This window comes from Canis aureus, chromosome 13 (assembly GCF_053574225.1).
Source record: "Canis aureus isolate CA01 chromosome 13, VMU_Caureus_v.1.0, whole genome shotgun sequence".
Lineage (NCBI taxonomy): Eukaryota > Metazoa > Chordata > Mammalia > Carnivora > Canidae > Canis > Canis aureus.
Genome location: NC_135623.1, coordinates 66,457,491 through 66,477,689, shown reverse-complemented (window position 1 = coordinate 66,477,689; position 20,199 = coordinate 66,457,491). Strand labels below are relative to the sequence as shown.

Sequence of the window (20,199 nt, the reverse complement as noted above, 5' to 3'; positions counted from 1 at the left end):
AACTTTGAGGAGTGATAGTTATATTCACATATTTCAGCGATAGTCCTAGTCCTTGTATATTTACATCACCTGCGGTGAGGGTCTCGCAGGTGTACGCATCAAAAACCATCAGCTTTTACACTTTAAGTGCGTGCAGCGTGCATGTCAGTTCTGTATCAATAAATGCGGTTGCTTTCTAAAATTGTGTAAATAGAAACCTGGGGCTTGGTGGCTTATGGTTGCTCATTCTTGCTTCTCCCAAATAATAATAGGATTAAAGCCTTCCCATTACCGCTCTACTAGATACCCGAGGCTGACCGCCCCCCTCCCTATATGTGCAAATATTCTAGAACACTGTAAAAGGGAGTGTCTGTACCCGCTCCAGAGAGGGGAGAAGCTCTGTGGCACAGAAGGGGACACTCCTTTTTGGTGGCCAGTAGGTCAATCAATGGGTGGAGGCGAATCCACCCATTGAGTCCTCCGGGGCTCCAGCATGGGTATGTTTTCCCTCTTCCCTCCATCCTCTGACCTCTTCTTAGCACCAGCAGAAAGCTGCCTCTGCACTTTCCTAATTATCAGTCACTCCCCCTATCTCTTCACCTCCATTGTGCTGGGGCTTCGAAGAAATAAAAATAATATGAGAATTCAATCTCCATGTTAAGATAGTCTGAATGCTTACATTCTCACATATTTCACGTGCACATAAAGAAGAAAAGATGGAAGATACACCCTGAAGACATTACTGATGATTTTACGTGATTTTCTTGTCTGGGTTCTGTAAGTTTTCTATAATGAACGTGCAGGTGATAAAAGCAATGAGCTACTGTAAGAGAAGAAGTGGGAGAGACAGGCCAGCAAGTTAGCTTGGTGGAAGGGCCAAGGGGCCTCCGAGAGAGAGAGAGAGAGAGAGAGAGAGAAATTAAAAATAAATGAAAAGATACAATCAGAGGATCAGGTGTCGCGGGGAATGACCAGTTTGGACCGCAAAGGGACATTTTGTCCTCTTAGATAAGAGGAAAGGAAGTAAGAAGGGTGTGATGCAGTTATAAATACGGCTTCGTCTAGAGACAGGAAGTGAAGGGAGTTTACCCACGAGAGGATCGATGTCCTCCCAAGTGGAAGCTATATTTAGTAAGCCCCACTGTTGAGACCTCAGCTGTCACCCCCCTCCCCCGGAACCCGGAGGGAAAAACTAGTAGCAGAGACTACCAGCCAGTCACTGCCTCCCTACTTTATCCTCCATACAGCTATTAGGGTGGCATTTTAGACCCCGGGTAGCCCTAGACCCTAAACACCTTCCTACCTTGCTCCTTGGAGATTGCTTAAACTTGGCCCCCACCACCAGTCCCCGGCCAGGGACCCCCCACACGGTGCACCTGCTCTCCTCAAGCACCTGGAGCGCCTCTTCCTTCCTACAGACCCTGTCCACACAGGCCGTCCCACTTCTGTTCATATAAATCTGATCTCACAGATCGGTCACTTTGTGGGTTTTGTCCCCAGATTCACCTATGTCACCACTTGGTGAGTTCAGCAGCAGGACAGTGGTCCCATAGGGGGCCTGAGGCCTCCACCTTCTCTCAGCTACTCCCCAACAAACTCCACCCCTCCTTCTCCCCATGTCCTCTGAAGGTACAAACTCTCCCTGGTGTCCCACTCAGAGATCAGCCCACATTTGGGTCCCCGGAGCCTTGCTTGTCACTCCGATTCGGCATCAAGAACTTTCTTTTGAACAAATTCCATGAAGGAAACCGGAGAAGAACACTTTCTCCCTTTCCCCACACATCAATCTGTGTCCATCTCGGGTTCCATGTTCCCGGGCTTTGGGTTGAGACTCAAGGCTCTTCGGCATCCAGTCCTGCCCGCCCTTCCCACCTCACTCTTGCTCATGCTCTGAGTCTCTGCAGTTTTCTCAGACAAATCTCTATCCCACAGAACCCTGCAAATTTTTACATAACCCGAGGTTCACTGAACCTCCCCTCTTTGCCCTTTTTGTCATGCTCAGCTCAAGTACTGGAAGCATTTTATGATCTTTCATAGAAAGAGGATGTTTAAAAAAAAAGAAGGAAGGAAGGAAGGAACGAAGGAAGGAATGAAGGAACGAAGGAAGGAACGAAGGAAGGAAGGAAAGATGTTTAAATGGGAATATTTTTTTATTTTTTTTAAATGGGAATATTAAACATTCCTCTTCAATTTCAATGTGGGTAGCTAAACCTCACCTCTTGCTTTTTGTAAGAACAAATTAGTAGAATAATAATAGATTGGCTTACCATTTGATTGCTATCCCTTTGCAGGGATTCAATGGCATTAGAGAAATCGACAACTGAATCTGCTGTGGGAAAAGGTGTATCAGAATTTGAATGCCTGGGAGTGGAGGACATGGAGAAAGAGGCAAGGCCAACCCGTTGTTACGAGCCTTCTGAAGAGACTGGGGGGTGGTAGGGAATGACAGGCTATTAAATAAGAACTTTTCCATAAGAATCCCTCTCATATTCACTTTGCACTCTTAAGCTCTAGGAAGAAAAATGGCATCTGTTCTAGAATGTGAACAAGTATCACTTGTGTCAAAAGGAATTCTACAGAGAGAGCAACCAGACATAAGGGGTCCTCGCTCGGAACAGATTTCTTGGCAAGGGCTCCTGGAGGTCCGGAACAGATTGTTTTTCGCGTCCTCTGAGCTGACATAAAATGCTCGGCTACCCAAAAGCTGTCCTTGGTCGAAAGCAACTTCTTCTTAAATGGAAGGACACAAGGTTTGGGGATGGTGGGATGGGACACAGTTGCCTTTCTTGGAGGGCGAAATATGGGGACACAGTTGAACATTCCCACGGAAACAAGAACTCCACATTGACTCCCAGCACCAGCACTAGGCTGAGGGAATCAGCATTTGAGGCGTGGAGTCCCCTGGAAGTGCTGCAAATGAGGAAACTGGCCAGTCGGGGTAGTTTTCCAAACCTGTCACATCCCCCAAACCTAAGTTTCATTTCTTGCCTGCGGAGATTATACGTACCTCCCGCCCTTCCCTGGCCCAGAGCTTCCTTGTTTTATTAAGAAGTGGGTGTGTTATTCTTACATCAATGAAGGGGGGAGCAGGGGGTCATAATCGGGAAAGCGGCTCAGACCTCTCTGAGAATCCAATGGAAAGCACGAACCTCTCCCCAGAAAAAGTAAATGCAACATTTTACCTGCAGTTTAGAGAATTTCTCTACCCCTGGAAGCTCCAAAGAGCTCCACGGTTTAATAAAAAGGCTCCAGTCTTAGGACGAAGCTCTTAGCAAAGGGTCAGTCTCTGTAGTGGCAAAACAAGCTTAAAGGCAACACAGTGAGCCAACTCATTATGCTTGATGTCAAAGTGATGATGAAATGGATTTTATTTGTATCACCTTTGTGTTGTCATATTTAAAATATGAATCACTAATTAGAGAGATGAAGGCGCCATTGTCTGCTATTTAAGCCGGAGTAGAATATATGTTTATCAGATTTATTTCAAATGTTTACGTGAGAGCAGAAAACCACCACCACCAACACGAAAAACTCACCCCGGTCACGTGACACCCAGTGTTCAAATGTGACACTACTATTAAAGCAGGATGGAAATAGGATGAAGATTTTTTTTTTGGGGGGGGGGTGGAGGGAGTCCTAAAAATAAGTATTGACAACGAGCTGTCAGTGGCATTGACATTGCACAATAGAGACTCCACGGAGAAACCTCTTTTTCTCTGCTGCCACCCAGAGGAATCTTTCAGAAAAATAACCACACACATTCACGCACGCACACGCACACATCAGACAGTGGGAGAGGCCTAGAAGCGTCGATGAAGTCAAAGTCCGAAGGGCAGTTATACGGGGCCCTGCTCCAATACACAAGCTGCCCGATTCTGACACTAACGTGAACGGCAGGAAAGCGGGAATTTGGGTTATCCTGTTCCCTCACCCCTGGAAAACATCTGGTAAGTGGTGATGCTTCAGGAATTAGCTCCTGAATGAAAAAAAAAAAAAATCCACTTGGAAAACAAACAAACTTACCGTATTCCCCGGGGCCAATCAGTTCAGTCCTCCAGGCCTCAGTGTCTCCAGGGAGAAAATGAGGGGTTAAAATCCGGTGTTCTCAAAGGTCTCCCGGTGGCCCAGGCTCTGCGGCTCTACACGTGTACGGCACGTGCCTCCTCCCGCCTGCACGGCTGGGGTCCTTCCAGGGACAAGGAGCCGGCAGTGGCCAACGTGGGCCCCCACGAACTGCGGGGACTCCCCGAGGAGGAAAGAAGGGAGGCCCTCGTGGGAGAAAGAGGCACGAGGAGTGTGTGATTCTGGGGAGGGCTCCTTTCTTCTGGGGAAGGACCTCCGAGACGCAGCGGCAATTCCAGGAGGCCGAGGCCAGGCCTTAGACGTGCAGAGGAGGAGGAAAATGCCATGTCACGGGAGGTGATGCCGTCCCTCCCTCTGTTGCTTTCGTGAAGTGACAGCCCGTAGTGAAACCACCCCCCTGGACACGGCGCCCTAGACCCTAGATCTCCTGCCAGCTGGGAGAGATCTCTCATATCATCTCTCCCAGGTATCTCTCCCAGATATCATCCCTCCCAGAGATCTCTTCCAGAACATACGGTGTATTGTTCACCGTGAACTTCAGGAGGAGACAGACAGCAGAGTGTTGGTGGAATATTTTAAAATAAATTGTGTTGAAGCGCACCTGTTGAGTCTGTAAGCAATTGGTGTTCTTATGAGACACTACCGATCAACCCAGACGTGGCTGAGGTTTTTTGGGGGAGAGGAGTGATGGTAGGGAAGTGGAAATCTTTTCGGCCTGGTGAAAAAAAGATTAGAAATCACAGCATCTCTCTAAAATGTTTCCCTAAACGTTGCTTTTGTCAGAGAAGCAATCCTCAGACTTCTGCACACCTAAGAATCAGTTGGAATGATTAAGAACGCAGATACCTAAGGCCCCCCACATGGATCTGGGACCGAGCCTCAGAATTTGCAGTTTTTTTTAACTGATTCTAGAGCAATCCCCAGGCAGAGGTGGAGCCCGCCTCCCTCCGCACACACTGCTGGCGACTTTTCTTTCCGGCCCGTCGTCTTCGCCGTGTGTGATATCGTTGCACCCTCTAGTGGATGATCATACCCAGCAATTTTTTTTTTTCTTACCCTACAAATATCTTGCTCAAAACTTGGGAGAGGTCTTGTCTCTCCTGGACTCCTTGAAAGGAAGCAACGGGAGATCAGCGAAAGGTTTATGAGAAAGAAACGCTGGCTCTCACATCCAATCCACGTGTACGTGGGCCTGCATTTAACGTGTAAGGAATATGCACACGTTGTATGGAAAGAGGACCTTTTAACCCTCGTAAGTTTGACTGAATGGGATACAGCAAATATGCTTCACACAAATATTTTAGTAACTTTGGATTTACAAGTTTCCAGACTCCTGAGACCTGTAATTTTGATGTTGTCACAAACCAGTTTTCTACAAGTGCCTTCCAACGCCCAGCACAGCAAATTGGGTGTTGCCGATTGCTCCCTCCGAGCATCTTTTGGTGCTCGGTGGCCCTTGAGACCCCTTGAGTCACCCCTAAGGGCCAGAGCTCTTCTCAAGGTTCAGAAAATACTGGCTCTCTATTTTTTACCTCCTGGCTTCTATCTGCAGAACCTGGGTTACTGATGCTAGTACTTCAAGGACCACAAACCCAGTCGCCCGGGGCACCGAGCGGGTAACCTAAGTGAGTCAAGCGAGCAGGGCGTAAAGCAAAGAGAGCGGTGGGGATGCAGCAAACTGGGTTTGTTCCATTTCGAGGAATTTGAAAACTAGTCACATTTTTGCTACTTTTTGCCCACGATGGGCCTGAGAGCCTTATGGATCTTTGTCTCATAAACCAGTTAGGGACCCCTGGCCTGCTTGAGGGTTTACTAAAGGCTCGTGAGGTGTGTGTGTTATCGTGAGCGATTGTAACAAATACCGTGTACAAGAGGCAGTACCATCCTCCCAGTTTTGCCCACGAGGAAACTGGAGCTTAAGGAGGTAGTTTACTTGCCTGCCCCCCTTCGGTGGACACTTCCTGCTGGTGGCTCTAACCCAGGTTGGCCAAACCCCAAAGTCTGTGTTCTCGGTGACTTCTTTCCAGAGCCTCTCCAAGCATGTGGCTTCTTCCCAGTTGGACCTGACAGTCACTCTGTGCTCCCCAACTCCCTCCTGAGGCCCCCCGGTCTGACCCCAGCCCTCCTCACCACCACCACCCTCGTCCCGGGTTCTCTCTATGTGTTCATTTGGCCTCTGATTCTCCCAGTGTCTTTGCATTCGGACAACCTCCCATCTGGTCTCGGCACCAGCATGCTTCCTGCTGTTACAACTGTCGCTGTAAACCACTGCGGCCAGCACGCGACACAACTTATTTCTGCTACCGCTGCTGTGAGAAGCGCACCTTCTCCTGGAGCTATAGGTGATATTCAGTGTTACTTAGATTTTTGGTCTAAGTCGGATTTGCCCTGATAGGAAACCTCTACTTTTCTACTCAACTGGGCTATTTCCAAGTACTACTGAGTATATGGTAAAGTTAAAGTTCCATTCTATCAGTTGGCCTCGAAAACTCCATTGTTTTTAAAAAGCCAATGTTAAGAGTCCTCGAACACAGAAACCCAAGGTAATTACCTTTGGAGGAGAATAAGCTATTTCTTTCACCTACCCATTCGCAGGTGACTTCTTCAGTTGTGCAATCATGAAGAGAGAATAGCAGGCCTGGGGCGTGTTTCTGGAGGTTTCCTATGTTCTTTCCTCAGGAAACACATAATGATAATCCACACACCCATATTAACGCTTTCCATTTACTGGAGATGCTGGAGTCACTTCAACCTCTTATGAAAACTGTCACCCAGAACAGTATTTCTTTGGGAAGTCTTAGCATAACATCTTGAACTGAATTTCCAGACAAAAAGAATGAAAACTTACCGAGGCATACATCGCAACCTGGGATATATTTTTCTTTCAATCCTAACAGAAAAGCAGTTATCATTGTGCAGCCTTTTGAACGATTCGACTGACGTTATGCAGAGTAAATTATCCACTTGCCCTTCTTTGTACAAATAGGTACCAAAAACAGACTGTATTTCCCTGCTATGCGATTCCTTATTCAGAGAAAAAAAAAAAAAAAAAACCTGTTTGTACTGGGAAAATAGTTGGGGATGGGTGGCTTTGACTGCCTTAATTCTGTATGAACAAATCCCAGCTCAGCCTTTCTTCATCCTTGGGTGATGTTGTCAATGTGATGCATGAATCTAGAAGGTAAAGACAATTGAAGTTTGATTGGATATGGCGCTGCAATTTCCAAGTTATGATAGCCCCTAACATTTATTGAATTCTTGCTAAGGACACAATACTGCTCTGCACTTAATACGCATTACCTCCCTTCAACTTGACCTTGCAAAGTAGCTAGTGTCCTTATCACGATTTACAGGAAAGGAGATGGAAGGGCAGTGAATTAAAATAACTCACCCAAGATCACCCAACCCTTAGTGGCAGAGTCAGAATTTGAACCCAGAGCCCTCGTTTTTTTTAACAAGTACACCGTGACTCGCAGACCCAGTATGTTGTGAGAGTCCGTAGCTCGCTCCTCGGCGCTCGATTCAGCCAGGCCCGGGTGTGCAGACTGGGAACCAGCTCCCTAGAGGATTCTGGGACACAGCCAGGTCTGAAAACTACTTCTCATTATAAAAGACTCCTAGAACGGGATAATTTTTCTTTTTATTCCAGCCCACGTTCAGGTAATGTCCAGCGTTCAGTAACTCGAAATGCGGAGGAAGACAGACTTCGTGGTGGCCAGATGGAGCCACTGATTTCAGGTTCCCAGGTGTTCCGGGAAAAGGTCTAAACCATTTCTCAAAAACAAATACTGCCAATTACTCGCAGTATTATCTTAACCTAACTTGGGTCCCCATGACTGTTTTCCCCCAACCCTACATCAGCACGTGCTCGGACGATCCCAAGATGGTAGTCGTTAATCTCATATTTGCATTTCGATTGGAGTTTTGGGGGGTTCATCTGGACACGCGGCCCATTCCTCACTACTTGTGCTTGCAAATTTTTTTTGGATATAGGTCCTAACCGCTCTTGCAGGACAAGACCATCTCCTCTTGTCCTGTCCTCAAGAGACACAGAGGAGCGACATTCAACCGGAGGGAGGTATAAAATTCTCCTTCACAAAAAAAAAAAAAAAAAAATCTCTTTCGCATTGGACCATGCATGAGAGATGTTAAAGAGTCAGTATCTGTGGACCCAGAGTGGAAGAGACAACTATGGGGGGAAACAAAGACAATTTCCGGAGATTATAGTGGCCACACAGAATATTTATGGATATAACGTTTAAGTTTGGGCGCCCAGGGAGGAAGCCAGGGGAGCCGTGTAATTTGTGGTTCTGTTGAGGGATCAGTTGGAGTCTTGTACACTTTCTGACTTGTGTCCGATAACGAGCACCTTACCTTGACCAGGTCCCCACCCTCCGCATCTCAACCTGGCTGTGGTGTTTTTCCCATCTACCACCAGGTTTGTAGTCAATAGCACTGAAAGCCTGAGTAGGGTCCAGTCTTCTTCCAGGGTTCTTTAGTCCATTTTGGAGACAGAAATGACTTACCAAGGCATATCCGTGAACTTGAGGGTTCATTAAGGTCTCAAGAGTCATGCCTCCTGAACGTAAAGAGTCTGTTGTCTGGTTTTCTCCTCCAGCATTTGATTTATAAGTAAGAAAATTAGATTTTAATATATTGTCATGTACCTAAACACTAATCTGAAAACTGAAATACAGAATGAAATAGTTTCTTAAGTGACTAATGAGCCAACACGGAGTTATTCTATTTCATTTCAAACAAATTCACTGATGTTGTGAAATCTTTCCATCACAGCCAGGTAACCAAACCAGTTTGGTAATTTTCCTTCCCTAGACCACTACTTAGTTTATGGCAAGGAGTGGCAGGGGCTACTTCTAGCATTGACTCCATCGAGGTCACCATACAGCTCTGCCAAGTGCCATCAGTCAGGTGGTTCTCAGACTCCACCTTGCGGCCGACTCACCTGCGGGTTAGTGAAAACACACAGTGTAGGCCCCCAACTCTGGACTCTGATTCAGAAACTCTGGGGGTGGGGCCCCAGATGTTGCATTCCTAGATGTTAAAAGCTCAAATCAGGCATAATAAGATTTTTAAGAGTTCATTCAAGCAAAACTCAGTCTGAGTCAGGCAGTGCAAAGCCAGGAATGGTGGGGAGAGTGGTGGGGAGCTCCTTACCCACAGGCCCCCGGGGAGGGGCGCATGCAGACAAAGTGCAGAAGCAAAGGAAGGTAATCATGGATTTGATGGGCCGAAGCTCAAAGTCGAGTTGGCTCTTTGTGATTGGTTATCCTTGGGTTTCCATTTCTGAACCTTTTGGCATTTATAGGCTCTGATTTTGGTTAGCTTAGGTAGGCTGCCCTGGCATTAGAGCCACTGGGTCCTGGGCCCAGGGTCCTCCTTGCTTAGTTTGGCACGAGCAGGCCTCAAGCTGATGCTGATGCTTCTGGGGAACACTTTTTAAGAACCAGAAAACAGATTCTTAAGTACAGAGAAGAGATTCACGGCCGGGCGCGTGGGCAGCTGGGGAGTGGGGCCTACAGGCCTTCAGTTAGGGGAAGACCAAGTCACAGGGGTCAAAGGTGCAGCACAGGGAATAGGGTCAAGGGCATCCCCACAGAGTTGGGTGGAGACAGGTGGTAGCTACGCTCGTGTGAGCACAGGGTGACTACAGACCTGTCGAACCAGCGAGCTGCACGCCTGGAACCGTGCAACGTGGTGTGCCAGCTAGTCCTCCACCAGCCCACAGGGAGCCAGCGCCCCCCACCCCGGGCCCTGCAGGGACTCCACCCCCTGGAAGCCTCGGTTAACGCCTTTGCTGACTTCTTCGGTGGGCAGCTGGGACTGGGACGGGAAGGAATGCCACTGAAAGCCCTTTAAACCCTGAACCCGCACCGGCTGGTCTCGCAGCGAGCAGCAGGGGGGCCCGGGAGCGGGCGGGGGCGGGGGCGGGGGCGGGGCGGAGACCGGGGTCCACGCCGGCGTCCCGGGGTGCAGGGGGTCGCTGAGGCCTTGAACGCCGCGGGCAGCGGCGGGGGCGGGGGCGGCCTCGAGGGCCGTGGAGGCGGGTGCGCGGGGTGCCTCGGCCCGGCGGGGAGCGGCGCCGCCCAGCACCCCCACCGCCGGCTTCCGCTTCGGCTTCGGAGCAGTGAGCAGCCCCGGGTCCCCTCGGGGCGGGGGCGGGCGGGTGCCCCGGGGGCAGGCCCCGCGCCCCGCAGGGGCCGCTGCGAACCTGGCCCTGTGGGGTCACCCGGTCACCCGCACCCGCACCTGAGCGCCCCCTGCAGGGCCACCCGCACCGCACCCATCGCCCCGCTGAGCGCCGCGGGCCCTCGGCTCCCTGCACCCCTGCACCGAGGCGCGGCGGGAGCAGCCCCAGCTCCTGAGGCCTCCGCGTCCGGCGCCCCGGACACCCCGCGGGCGCCCTCTGCCGGCTGTGTCGGGAGGGACACCCCGCAGGCCGCCGACCGCACCCCGGGAGCCGCGAGCGCCGCGTGCACGGCTGGCCCGGCGGGCAGGGCTGCGGGCTCCGCTCCGACGGCGGGGCTGGGACGGTGGTCGGGACGCGGAGGCCGGGGCCGGAGGAGGCCGGGGCCGGAGGAGGTCGGGGCCGGAGGAGGTCGGGGCCGGAGGAGGCCGGGGCGGGAGGAGGTCGGGGCCGGAGGAGGTCGGGGCGGGAGGAGGCCGGGGCGGGAGGAGGCCGGGGCCGGAGGAGGCCGGGGCGGGAGGAGGTCGGGGTCGGAGGAGGTCGGGGTCGGAGGAGGCCGGGGCGGGAGGAGGCCGGGGCGGGAGGAGGCCGGGGCCGGAGGAGGCCGGGGCGGGAGGAGGCCGGGGCCGGAGGAGGCCGGGGCGGGAGGAGGTCGGGGCCGCAGGAGGCCGGGGCGGGAGGAGGCCGGAGCCGGAGGAGGCCGGGGCGGGAGGAGGCCGGGGTCGGAGGAGGCCGGGGCCGGAGGAGGTCGGGGCCGGAGGAGGTCGGGGCCGGAGGAGGCCGGGCCGGGAGGAGGCCGGGCCGGGAGGAGGCCGGGGTCGGAGGAGGCCGGGGCCGGAGGAGGCCGGGGCGGGAGGAGGCCAGGGCGGGAGGAGGCCGGGGCCGGAGGAGGCCGGGGCGGGAGGAGGCCGGAGCGGGAGGAGGCCGGGGCGGGAGGAGGTCGGGGCCGCAGGAGGCCGGGGCGGGAGGAGGCCGGAGCCGGAGGAGGCCGGGGCGGGAGGAGGCCGGGGTCGGAGGAGGCCGGGGTCGGAGGAGGTCGGGGCCGGAGGAGGTCGGGGCCGGAGGAGGCCGGGCCGGGAGGAGGCCGGGGCGGGAGGAGGCCGGGGTCGGAGGAGGTCGGGGCCGGAGGAGGCCGGGGCGGGAGGAGGCCGGGGCGGGAGGAGGCCGGGGCGGGAGGAGGCCGGGGCCGGAGGAGGCCGGGGCGGGAGGAGGTCGGGGTCGGAGGAGGCCGGGGCCGGAGGAGGCCGGGGCGGGAGGAGGCCGGGGCGGGAGGAGGCCGGGGCGGGAGGAGGCCGGGGCCGCAGGAGGCCGGGGCGGGAGGAGGCCGGGGCCGGAGGAGGTCGGGGCCGGAGGAGGCCGGGCCGGGAGGAGGCCGGGGCGGGAGGAGGCCGGGGCCGGAGGAGGTCGGGGCCGGAGGAGGCCGGGGCGGGAGGAGGCCGGGGCCGGAGGAGGCCGGGGCGGGAGGAGGTCGGGGTCGGAGGAGGTCGGGGCCGGAGGAGGCCGGGGCGGGAGGAGGCCGGGGCGGGAGGAGGCCGGGGCGGGAGGAGGCCGGGGCCGGAGGAGGTCGGGGCCGGAGGAGGTCGGGGCCGGAGGAGGCCGGGCCGGGAGGAGGCCGGGGCGGGAGGAGGCCGGGGTCGGAGGAGGCCGGGGCCGGAGGAGGCCGGGGCGGGAGGAGGCCGGGGCCGGAGGAGGCCGGGGCGGGAGGAGGCCGGAGCGGGAGGAGGCCGGGGCGGGAGGAGGTCGGGGCCGCAGGAGGCCGGGGCGGGAGGAGGCCGGAGCCGGAGGAGGCCGGGGCGGGAGGAGGCCGGGGTCGGAGGAGGCCGGGGCCGGAGGAGGTCGGGGCCGGAGGAGGTCGGGGCCGGAGGAGGCCGGGCCGGGAGGAGGCCGGGGCGGGAGGAGGCCGGGGTCGGAGGAGGTCGGGGCCGGAGGAGGTCGGGGCCGGAGGAGGCCGGGGCGGGAGGAGGCCGGGGCCGGAGGAGGCCGGGGCCGGAGGAGGCCGGGGCCGGAGGAGGCCGGGGCCGGAGGAGGCCGGGGCGGGAGGAGGCCGGGGCGGGAGGAGGCCGGGGCGGGAGGAGGCCGGGGCCGGAGGAGGCCGGGCCGGGAGGAGGCCGGGGCGGGAGGAGGCCGGGGCCGGAGGAGGTCGGGGCCGGAGGAGGCCGGGGCGGGAGGAGGCCGGGGCGGGAGGAGGCCGGGGCGGGAGGAGGTCGGGGTCGGAGGAGGTCGGGGCCGGAGGAGGCCGGGGCGGGAGGAGGCCGGGGCGGGAGGAGGCCGGGGCGGGAGGAGGTCGGGGCCGCAGGAGGCCGGGGCGGGAGGAGGCCGGGGCCGGAGGAGGCCGGGGCCGGAGGAGGTCGGGGCCGGAGGAGGCCGGGCCGGGAGGAGGTCGGGGCCGGAGGAGGCCGGGGCGGGAGGAGGTCGGGGCGGGAGGAGGCCGGGGCGGGAGGAGGCCGGGGCGGGAGGAGGTCGGGGCCGGAGGAGGTCGGGGCCGGAGGAGGCCGGGGCGGGAGGAGGCCGGGGTCGGAGGAGGCCGGGGCGGGAGGAGGCCGGGGCGGGAGGAGGTCGGGGTCGGAGGAGGCCGGGGCGGGAGGAGGCCGGGGCGGGAGGAGGCCGGGGCGGGAGGAGGCCGGGCGGGAGGCGGTGAGGACACGAAGCTGGCCTCGACCCGGAGGCGGCCAGGCCCTGCTGCCCCCCCCCCCGCCCCCGCACACGTGGGGAGCAGGACCGTCCCGGGCCCTTCCCCGTCCTTCCCCTTGAGCCGCTGCGGGCCGGGAGGGTCAGCTGGGCCCGCCGTCCGCAGCCGCAGGGGCCTGGCGAGCCCGGTGGCCCCAGGGTCAGCCCTGCCCGGAGGCCCACGAGCCTGAAGAACGCGTCTCGGCCGCTCCTCCAGGTGCTCGGCCCTAAGGACACGGCCCCCACGGCTGTGGCCCGGCGGTCACACAAGCGCCTGCGACGGGGTGTGGCTCTTCGGTCCTGAAGGTCCTTCCACCCACCTGGACCCTGCGGGGCTTTGGGCGTGCGAAGCCGCGTTTGTGCACCGCCCTGCGCTTACGGCCACTTTGGATGCGAGGGGCCGCGGACACGTCCCCGGGCCCCAGAAGGCTGTCGCGGGTGACAATATTCCGTCCTTCACCAGGCAGGTTATTCAGGTTCACGTGACAAAATCAGTGACGTGACCACAAAACACGATGGATGACAAAAGGGAGTCTTAACAATCGGCCCTTCACGGATAGGCGTGGACTAGTGCTGGAGGCCAAGGGTGAGCAATTAAAAAGTAGGTCTGACTTTCCTGCAGCTGCCGTACCAAGATCTCTCCATTTTTTTATTTGGAATAATACATAAAATACGATTTAAGGGAAAACAAAGTACAAGATGAGGTGTGAATTTGTGATGGGCTCCGACACCCTCGCCAGGAGAGCTGTTGACGAGTAGCCAGCAGGAGGGGATGGATGGTGTTTGGAAAAGAGACATTTATTTCTCCTGAAGTGTTCCCAGAACTTTCTGGAGCATCAGGGTCGGCGTCAGGTATGGTGCTTTCTCACAAATGAACCCGTAGGCCCCTAATCCGCAGACTGCAGGGAAGTCGGGAAGATCCCCGTGTCCTCTTACCGGGAAGTGCGGGTGAGGCCAAGGCCAAGGCCGCAGGCGGGGCCCCAGGGACGCGCTGCTCCCCGGGCTGAGGTCTCTGCGCTTCTCGAGACCTGTCCCTGAGGCTGCGGGATGGCTGGTGGGACCCCGGCCATTAACTACGGATTCCAGGTGACGAAGAAGGGATCCCTGGGTGGCGCAGCGGTTTGGTGCCTGCCTTTGGCCCAGGGCGCGATCCTGGAGACCCGGGATCGAATCCCACGTCGGGCTCCCGGTGCATGGAGCCTGCTTCTCCCTCTGCCTGTGTCTCTGCCTCTCTCTCTCTCTCTGTAACTATCATAAATAAATAAAAATTAAAAAAATAAAAAATAAAAAAAAAAGAGAAAATGAAGGAAGGGAAGACGGGGCCGTTCCTGTGTCAGGAGCGCAAAAGCCGGGCCCGCGGAGAGGCCGGGCCGTGTCGCTGGTGGGATCCAGGCCTTGCCCCCCCTGCCAGGCCAGGCGGAAAGCGGAGTCCGTCGGTAAAGGAAGGGGGGAGAAGGTATCCTCTCCCCAAACCCCTCGGTCACAGCCTCTGCCACAGTCTGCGTCTTGGGGAGATGACGCAAGTGGCCCAGAGGACTTAAGCAGCTTCACCCGTGTCCCAAAGCCGGTGGCGGAGCGTTGACACGGGCTCTCCGGCCTCGGCCTGCTGGTCGGGGAATCACGGGCGGGGACGGGGACGAGGGGAAAGCAGTAGGGCCCTCTGGAGTGCCGAGGATTTTGCTCTAGCAGGAGCGTGATAAGCAAAGAATGGGGAAAGTCCTGGATTCTCGGAGGTTTGGCTTCTCTACTAAGATCACAGGGATCTGATGTTCCCTTAGAAATAGTGCACAGAAAACTAACGCAGAAGTGAAGTGACACCGCAGCGGCCGAGGCGTCGATCCCCGCCGGCCTGTCTCTCCGGAGTAGGCAGTGGACACATCCCCCTACACACCCTCAGTCGCTGCTGTGAGACTGTGGGCCCCTTCTCCCCAGAGGAGCAGCCCTCGACTTCCTGAGGCGTACGGCGAGGGACGGTGACTTCGACAGTGGTGGCAGCTAGTAAACCAAGCCTGTGCTTGAAGGGACGGGTTTTTCCCATTGCCCGGATGATAGTGTGTTCTTTAGGGCAAGGGCTGTGAGCGGATGTGGACTTGCCCTCCCCGCTGTCAGGCAGCCCTTCAGACGCCCCTTAAGGAATACACACTCGGGATGCGGCCCAGGCTCCGCTTACATACCCACCCACGAGGGGATTACTTATCACTGCTTATGAGGCAGTACCACGAGGGACGTGCAGGGATGCGGGGGGGGCAGGGGGTGAGCGTCTGCCAAAGGACCCTGCCCGGCGTCCCTTGTTTTCATTTTAACATATATTGAAGTCGTATAGAACTCTAGGGGCTATGATTCCGTATCTTTCCCACCGCAGAGACTTACTGGAATGTTGTGTCATCTTAAAATGTGGGTATTTTATGCTTGTCCCCCGTTCGCGGCCCATGTCTGGGCTCTAAACGGGGAGCAGGGGTCCCTACCTGGAAATCCCATGTCGTGTGACTCATTTCTGATTGCAGTGGGAGAAACTACAGATGACCACGAGCGAAAGGAGGAAAATATTCTGCTCTGTCACCTTCCACGTCATCGCCATCACCTGCGTGGTGTGGTCTTTGTACGTTTTAATAGACCGGACGGCGGAGGAAATCAAGCAAGGCAACGACAACGGTAGGAGCACGGGTCTTTTCTCTTTCCTCCTCTTGGGTGCTCCCAGGACCCCGGAGCTGGGTGGGGAGCTGCTTCCCCGGGAGGCCTTCACGGGGGATACGGCCGTGTAGGCCCCTCCGGTGGTGACCGGAATCCTCTGCCCGCTATCTGGGGTCCCCGGCCGGGCCGCACGATGTAGCAAGTCCCCGAAGCCCTTGGAAGGGCCAGACCTAGAGATGCCACACGTCACCCCGGCTTTCCAGGAGCCGATGAAGGAGTGTGTGCAGCCAGATGTGAAAAGGCACACGAACAGCTGGGAAGTGGAGAGGTTTTGTCTTTTCATTCAATGCACCGTAGCCGTTGCGCCTTTTAAACCATGATTAAGACGATGCTGTCTTCGAGAACGTGCCGTCGCTGATCAGCTCCGTGTAACGGGTAGAGCAGGTGCGCACGGTGGCCAGAAAGGTCACCGGGCTGTTGGGGAAGGCTGCCCTCGAGCCTGCAGGAAGCCGTTCACGGGTCCTGGGGGGTGCCAACATCCGGGGGGCCTTACTGAGGGCAGCGGGCACGGAGGGCTGGGGGGTCGGCCTGGCTCGTGGCAGTCAGAGCTGCTGGGGGGGTTCCCCTGCGCCCGGCCGGCCTGCACCCGGGGGAGGAGGTGCCGCCCCCAGGGTAGGCCACCGGGGAACCAGCACAGGGGACCTGCGGAGAGGCCACACTGCGTGTTGGCAGGGGCCAAAGGCTCTGTGCGCCTCCCCCAAAAAGAGAAAAGAAGCTGAAAGACAAAGATGACCGGAACTAAGGGGAGGAGGTGAGGGAAAGAAACGAGGAGGAAAAGCAAGTTAATAGGGAAGGTTTTATTATTTCTCCCTTGGTGTGGACGCAGTAACAGCAGGAGGGACGGACAGCTGTACTCACGCTGCCCCCTGGTGACTGCAGTGGGCACCGAGCGCACCCCAGGGTCGCCAGACACCCGGCAGGTGGCTCCTGGGTGGCTGTGGGTGACAGGGTGCAGGGTGAGCCACGGGTGACGGGGCTGCAGGTGAGCCGTGGGTGATGGGCTGCAGGGTGAGCCACAGGTGATGGGCTGCAGGGTGAGCCGCGGGTGATGGGGGTGCAGGGTGAGCTGCGGGTGACGGGGCTCCTGGGTGGCTGTGGGTGACGGGCTGCAGGTGACCCGCGGGTGACGGGCTGCAGGGTGAGCTGCGGGTGACGGGGCTGCAGGGTGAGCCGAGGGTGACAGGGGTGCAGGTGAGCCACGGGGGACGGGGGTGCAGGATGAGCCGCGGGTGACAGGACTGCAGGGTGAGCCTCGGGTGACGGGGGTGCAGGGTGAGCAAATTCTTGGGCCGCAGGGGGGCGGTCCACAGCTGATCGTCTGCCTTCGTGATCCCAAGTCCTGGGATCGAGTCCCCCATGGGGCTCCTTGCGGGGAGCCTGCCTCTCCCTCTGCCTGTGTCTCTGCCTCTCTGTCTCATGAGTAAATAAATAAAATCTTTAAAAAACAAAGAAAGAAATGCCAATACTTGGCTTCTCCACACCCCAGACCTATGGTCAGAGATTGTGAGGACGCGGCCCAGCAACTTGTGCCTAGGAAGCCAAGAGCGGATCCCTGCGTCCTCTGAGTGTGGGGAACCGTGTGCTCACCTAACATCCTACGCTAACCCGCCCCACCCCCTTCCCATCTGGATTGCATATTCTAATTACCTGGGAGTTTCTACACCCCACGAAGCCCGAGTTTCGTCCCCAGAGGTCTAGATTTAATTATCCCTTATGTCATTCTTTTTGCAGACACGGTAAGAAGCGCTGCCTGCCAGGATGCCTACCCTACACTATTGTAATTGCTCATTTAGTTGTAAGTCTCCTGACACCAGTAGACTGAGGTGAGAGCAGGCTGGGCAGGGTCTGTCTTGCTCACCAGCACACCCCTGGGGCCAAACGCCATGTCGGGGCCCTGGCAAGGGGCCCAGTGGACGTTGCAGAAGGAAGGATGAGGTTGTGAATGCCTCATACCCACACTTCCCTACCTTTTCTCTTTTAGATTTTTTCTTCAAAAGAATTTTTTTTTCCTTTCTCAGTTCTGGGTGGATGCAGGATTTCAGACCAGAGGCCCCCAGTGGATTGTCACTCAGGTCCCTCCATCAGAAGAGTTGGCTTTCCAATATATATGGGTCAGCTTTCTACTGGACACTTTTAAAAAATTATTTTCGCTTTCTTAAAAGCAAGTGAAAATGAGATGACTATCATCTTTGGTGCTCAGAGTGTTCGAATTAGGAAGCAAGATACTTGTCAGGAAGCAGCGCCCACGGCCGGAGCCGCTTCCCAGGGGGACAGCTCCTAACTCGGGGAATTTCAGATGGAAACGATAGCGACTTCCGCAAAGGGAATGATCTGTACCTCATGTTCCAGCTGTATTCAGAGCCCGATTTCCCAAAGCACATTTATAGGTAGTGGGGGCATCTGCCTGAGTCGGTGTTATGTTCATCTCCCTTTGGCATTGGGACCGTGAGTGCTGAGCCTGAATTTACTTTTAAAGTCTGGGGAAAAAAAAAAAAAAAAACCTGCTGAATTTAAAAGTCAAAATATTTTAAGTCTGCCTTGAAACCTTCAAAATCATTGGAAGAGGAACAAACCGTCCTCCCTTAACCCAAATTGAGGTTGAATATAAAACAGCAACATTTTTTGAACTGTAATAACAATCCTGGAGGGAAAAAAATCCTTTATGTGTTTTTAATGGTTGTTCTTTTAGATTAAATAAGCCTGCTGCCCCAGACAGTTCTCTCACTTCTCTGCCTGTAGTGGAAAAAAAAAAAAAAATCAGACTCTTGGTGCTTGAAACTTGAACACCCCCAATTACCCATTGCTTACTCTAATTTGGGGGAGCAATGCTCCTCCTGCCTACCTTGACATACTCTAGAAAAATCCTCCAGTATACTATTTGTGTGTTGAAAACAAAACAAAACACAAAAATGGAGGCCAAGAAAACAAATATTTATACTTATTGGAGAGATTATAGGCACAGATTGTTTTTTTTTTAATTTTTAATTTTAAGTATAGCTGACGTACAATAGGCTTCAAGCGCACAACGCAGTGATTACACATTATATACATCACAAAACGCTCACCACAGGTAGGGGCAGTGGCCGTCTGTCCATACACAGTCCTCACAGTATTGTGGACGGTAACGCCTGCACTGTACTTCTCATCCCCATGACTTACTCGTAACTGCAAGTTTAGACCTCTCCTCACCTACTTCAACTTTTCCCACCTCCTCTCCTCTGGCAACCACAGTCTGTTCTCTGTATTTATGAGTCTATTCCTGTTTTTTTATCTTGTTTTCTTAGATTCTTCGTAGAAGTGAAATCGTATGGCAGGTGCACATTTTCACGTTGCCCCAGAACTATTTAAATGCATACACCACAGGGGAACTAGCATAACAAACTGGTTTTTGTTTTTTGTTTTTTCCTCCTGCCTGACTCACTTGTGAGCCTCTAAGTATCTCTAGGGCAGGGAGATACCTGCTTCATTTTTCCGAGAGCATTATAGGGTTGGTAGGGATTCGAGAACTGTTGCTGGCTCTGGCTGACCCCAGCCGATGAGGAGTCTGGTTGTGCCATCCTTGTTAGCTATTATCATCTGCTTCGAGGAGGTGCTACACATCACTTCCCAGCAATCCATATATTGTCCTGTTGAGCACTGTTACTTAAGCATTCCTTTTTATTTTTTTTAAAGATTTTATTTATTTATTCAAGAGAGAAGAGAGAGAGAGAGGCAGAGACACAGGCAGAGGGAGAAGCAGGCTCCATGCAGGGAGCCCGACGTGGGACTCGATCCCGGGTCTCCAGGATCACGCCCTGGGCTGAAGGCAGGCGCTAAACCGCTGCGCCACCCGGGCTGCCCAAGCATTCCTTTTTAGACGTCATTATATGTGCTATTATTGTGAACAGCCCAAACGTGATTGGTGCTGACTTAAGGTACTTGTCAGAAGGCCTGTGTTCTAGTTCCGCCTTGGTCATGGACTAGTTACCTTGAATAAAATAACCACTCTGACACTCAAATTCCTCATTTGTAAAACAAAGCTGGACTGAATACCCGTCACAGGTTCTTTCTGATTCATTTTTCAAAGACACCCTGGACTTGACCTTGCATCAGACAAATTGAATCATTGTGTTTATACAAATACTGTGTGTGTGTATATATATATATTTTTTTTGTATAATTTATACACATATATTTATATATTTTGCTACATATATTCATATTTGCATATGCTTATGTATCTTTACTTACCACTAAAACAAGGAAAACGTTACAAGTATGTGAAACACTTTTAAAAAATAATTTATGCAACCAGAGAGAAGCAACAAGGAGAAAACCGCCTGCCTAGCCCCACCACGCACACACACCCTTACACAAACACGTTTTATAACTCTGCATGACCTAAGCACCCAGCAAAAATATCCCAACTTACCAATGAGACGCTTTTCCTAAATATAGTCACTGCAGCTGTTAAATGAGACAGGTTCTCCTCTGCCATTTAAAAGGCCTTTTAGAGACAGTCCAGGTGTCTCCAGTTACATGATGGACCACATACTGCACACAGAATACTCTGAGAATTCCACTTTAATAGCTGG

At 55.1% G+C, this 20,199-nt stretch overlaps 2 protein-coding genes across 8 annotated transcripts in view; one reads left to right on the top strand and one right to left on the bottom strand.

The window, feature by feature from the left end:
• Window positions 1–20,199, top strand: part of MARCHF1 (membrane associated ring-CH-type finger 1) — an 800,751-nt gene that overhangs the window by 770,982 nt on the left and 9,570 nt on the right. For 3 of the 4 annotated variants that reach the window (XM_077846552.1, XM_077846554.1, XM_077846555.1), the window contains one exon: window positions 15,439–15,586. In XM_077846552.1, the coding sequence (XP_077702678.1) occupies window positions 15,439–15,586 (148 nt within the window). Of the gene's footprint in view, window positions 1–15,438; window positions 15,587–15,828; window positions 19,624–20,199 lie in introns of those variants that run through there. The other variant, XM_077846553.1, reaches the window with a different exon arrangement.
• TMA16 (translation machinery associated 16 homolog) overlaps window positions 16,408–20,199 on the bottom strand; it is a 46,536-nt gene continuing 42,744 nt past the window's right edge. For 3 of the 4 annotated variants that reach the window (XR_013351137.1, XR_013351139.1, XM_077846557.1), the window contains one exon: window positions 16,408–20,195. The gene's annotated coding sequence lies outside the window, so the exon portion shown is untranslated. The remainder of the gene's footprint in view (window positions 20,196–20,199) is intronic. The other variant, XR_013351138.1, reaches the window with a different exon arrangement.